The sequence below is a fragment of the Bradysia coprophila genome, unplaced genomic scaffold, assembly GCF_014529535.1.
Source record: "Bradysia coprophila strain Holo2 unplaced genomic scaffold, BU_Bcop_v1 contig_70, whole genome shotgun sequence".
Taxonomy (NCBI): domain Eukaryota; kingdom Metazoa; phylum Arthropoda; class Insecta; order Diptera; family Sciaridae; genus Bradysia; species Bradysia coprophila.
In genome coordinates, this window is record NW_023503941.1 from 311,577 (window position 1) to 315,070 (window position 3,494).

Here is a 3,494-nt window from a genome sequence, read left to right on the forward strand (position 1 = left end):
CGGAAAATAATTTGTTATCTCGTATCACGATGAGTTAAAGTACCTCGGGCTGAAGCCCTCGGATCATTTTACTCATCTGGATACGAGATAACAAATTACTTCCCTTGTATAGTAACATACTATTACTTTGCAAGTGAAACAAACGACGATTTTTCTAGTAACATTGAGTACTACTGTTATTTCGACACGTATTTCGCCTTCGGCTGGGATACGCAAACCCAATAGAAATCAAATTTGAATTTATCGCGCTCGATCATTGAAGGTTAGAACATTGCTTTAGAACGCTCGCACGGCTCGCACTCTTCAACATCATAATAGTACATATCAGTACAGTGCATTACTTTGACGTTTTTGTGTTTTGAGTTTTGTGTGTTAAGAACCTAACATTCATATTTTTAAGTTTTTATGTATAAAGAAGTTCAAGTATTTTTTAGTCTTTTTAATCGAAAATCATCACGGCAGCTTTTTATTGTAGTGTGCGGCATTTTCTGTTTTAAATTGTAACTGATCAAAATACTAGCAATCCTAAATCGTATCGTAAAATTGTCATAAATCTCAAATTCCAAAATCTTCAATTCACAAATTTGCTGGTAATTATATTGAGTATTATCAGTATCCCTTTAATTTCACTGTGCATTATTTCATCTGTGATTAACAAAATATTTTCGGTCATCATCAGGCCCTAAATTAAATTACAGGAAGATAATAGCCGTACCATGAAGCGCTCTGGTAAATCGAGTCGAGAGGTCACAGCAAATCCCGAGAATCAGGAGTCGACCAGCAATGTGAGTACTATTTTCATAATGCTTAATTTCCTCTTACCAAAAAGGTACTCCGTGTGAGAGAGAAAATTGATTTTTTTCAATTTTCGCTTTGTTTATTTGACACTTTGCTCTTTGATCTTTCGGTTCAACCGATTAAAAACATATCTGAAAGTGTCGGCCATTTTTGTTTTAGCAATAATTTCAATTTTTGTAATCCATGGAAACAGATGGCAAACACTTTTGGTTGCGCATCTTTCACTTATATTCAAAAACACTAAATGGAAGCTTGAATCTTTCGGTTCGGGTCATATCTCTTGATTCGATTTCATTGCAAACACTTCTCTAAGATAGTCTTGTACTTGTGCTTGTTCTTTTAAGTAAATATTGTATTTCCTAAAAGAGTTCTACCATATTCCATACTTGACAAGTGTTTGTTCTGTTAAGTAAATATTTAATTTACTAAAAGAGATTTGAGAGGAGAAGTCCCGCGTTTCTGCGGATTCTATCGATGAAACTATTTTTAATCGGTTGATTTCAAATCTTGTACTTCAATTTTTTGAACTTATTGACCATATTACCTATTGCTATTATTTTTGTCGTTGGTATCTATAACACATGAAATCCCTTTCTTTGCAGGCGACCACATCCAGACCTCGAGGTCGCCCTCGTAAAGAGGATAAAGTTCAACGGGTGCCCATAACCGATTGTAGTTGCAAATCAAATTCGTTGGGAGATGAAAAAGGAATTGCCACAATACCGTGTTATAACCGATTATTCACGACGTTTTCATGGGACTCGGAACATTATATCGAGTACACTATTCGTGATCTACGTCTACAAAAATACGGATACCGTTCGCAGGCATTGATCAATTGTATGAAGTCACTTTGGGATGACAACCATCAGTCGCACGTGGAAAGATGGTAAATGGTCTTTTCGATGCCGTAAAATGAAAAAGGGACAAACGTGCGATGGCTCAATGCCGTTAGTTGGGAGATTGGTACCGCAACAATGGACAGTATTTCGGACCGGCGTACCGCACAGGTGTGGCGCGTACGAAGTCAACTATGAAAAGTTTTTTATGGGCGATGCAGACAATCCTCAGCATCCAGCTGACACCGCAAACCCACAACTGTTTGATACCCCTTCAGAACAAAAGATTAATTCTGAATCGTTGATCAACTTAACCTGTCGGCTGTCATCTGTTATCGACAACGACAGCAATAATTAACGACAAGCTCTGACCGATGAGGTCTTATATAGCAGAAGACATGTTCAAAACTAATGAAGTAAAAGATTTCTGAAATCAATTTCTGAAAATCTTCTATCAAATGAAGTAATAGTTTGAATAGTAAAATTGTTAATATGCTTGCCGTCTGTGACAGGTTAAACGAGGACACAATTCCATTGATGAAAGAACAACAACCTATCGAAGTGGACACCACCACGACGTTGGTAAATTTCGACGACAATGACTGGAGTGGCGCTGTTCCAGATGGAATCGTTGCGCGAGAAATTTTTCCAGTTCGTTCATTGCTGGCTTTGGTTATATGACATATATTTAATTCGGAAGAAAAATGTATTTTTGGTACCGATTTATGTGAGGCTAGTACGCGCTACTCGCAAGCACAGAGCAAGGCGAAAAAAAAAAAAATTTCAACTTAGATCAATGGACGAAAATCTCACAGGAAATAATGTTTTATTGTGTCCAGTCCGAAACGGGATAATTAATTTATAAAATTTTAAAGTTTGGTTGAAAATTAATTGTCAAAAAGCAAATCCTTTTTGTGGTGGGATCGATAAATCTCTCTAAATTTGGAAACAACCAGGAGGATGAATTGTCTCATTCCTTCATTTTTCGTAAGGATTTTATTGAATTCGCTCATCAATTGTACGCTCCTTTCGTCATTCACAACCTTATTGGATTTTTAAATTTATTACATTTTGAGTGAAAGGAAAGAAAACTGCAAATACCTTGACTCTCTTCATTCTTTCCCTGGCTTCATTGTAATCATCTCTATCCAACCACGTCGATGGATCGTGCTTTAGAAATGTTATGTCGATTTGGAAGCGTTCGAAAAATGCCATTGGTGTTCGACGAAACAAAATCGCTCAAATTTTTCTGTACGAATACTTTTTTGTCGTTGACATCGAGTACCACTCGTTTGCTTGGTTCGGCGTCGTTCTGCTCAGACAACCGAGCGACCATAACTGAGACTTTTTTATCGAAGAATGCGAACCCGATCGTTTCATCGGCCAGATACCACAAATGGCTGGAAATTTTGCGAATCATCTCGTCTGATAGTTCGGGATCTACTTCTCTTGTTGCATAGATGTTTTTGATGAAATCTTGTCGGGGAGCTTCGATTGGTTTCTTCAATTGTTCTCTGACCCATCCTTTGAAAACTTCCAAATTTTCATTTCTCAGCTTTTCTTTAACGTAGCGGTCTCGGATACCGGATTTGTATCTGGCCAGGTCAAGCTCGTCCCAGTTCTCTTGGAATGTTTTGAACATCGGCACATCTGGTCCAGACGAATTTTCCAATTTTAATTTTGGTTCGATGTATTTTTAATGTCAAAACGTTGAAAGAAAAACTTCGTACTTTCAACTCAAATGCTGCTCCCAAAAGCACTTCCGAAATGTGATGGCGACAGGGGCAAGACAGGAGACTTCGACCAAGCATTTGTTCAAGTCGAACCGCCAACAGCCAGTGTTCGAGCCAGTCGTGT

At 37.9% G+C, this 3,494-nt stretch overlaps 1 protein-coding gene across 1 annotated transcript; it reads left to right on the forward strand.

Moving 5' to 3' along the window:
* Nucleotides 1–703: 703 nt before the first annotated feature.
* Nucleotides 704–2,026, forward strand: LOC119083585. The gene is made up of 2 exons (XM_037193333.1): nt 704–785; nt 1,401–2,026. The coding sequence occupies exons 1-2, from the start codon at nt 717–719 to the stop codon at nt 1,689–1,691; spliced, it is 360 nt and encodes a 119-aa protein (XP_037049228.1). The 5' UTR covers nt 704–716; the 3' UTR covers nt 1,692–2,026.
* The last annotated feature ends 1,468 nt before the right edge of the window (nt 2,027–3,494 follow it).

Coding starts and splice junctions, on each gene's coding strand:
- LOC119083585 (XM_037193333.1), top strand. CDS start 717: ATGAAGCGCTCTGGTAAATCGAGTCGAGAGGTCACAGCAAATCCCGAG. Junction 786..1,400: donor ATCAGGAGTCGACCAGCAAT/GTGAGTACTATT, acceptor CTTTCTTTGCAG/GCGACCACATCCAGACCTCG.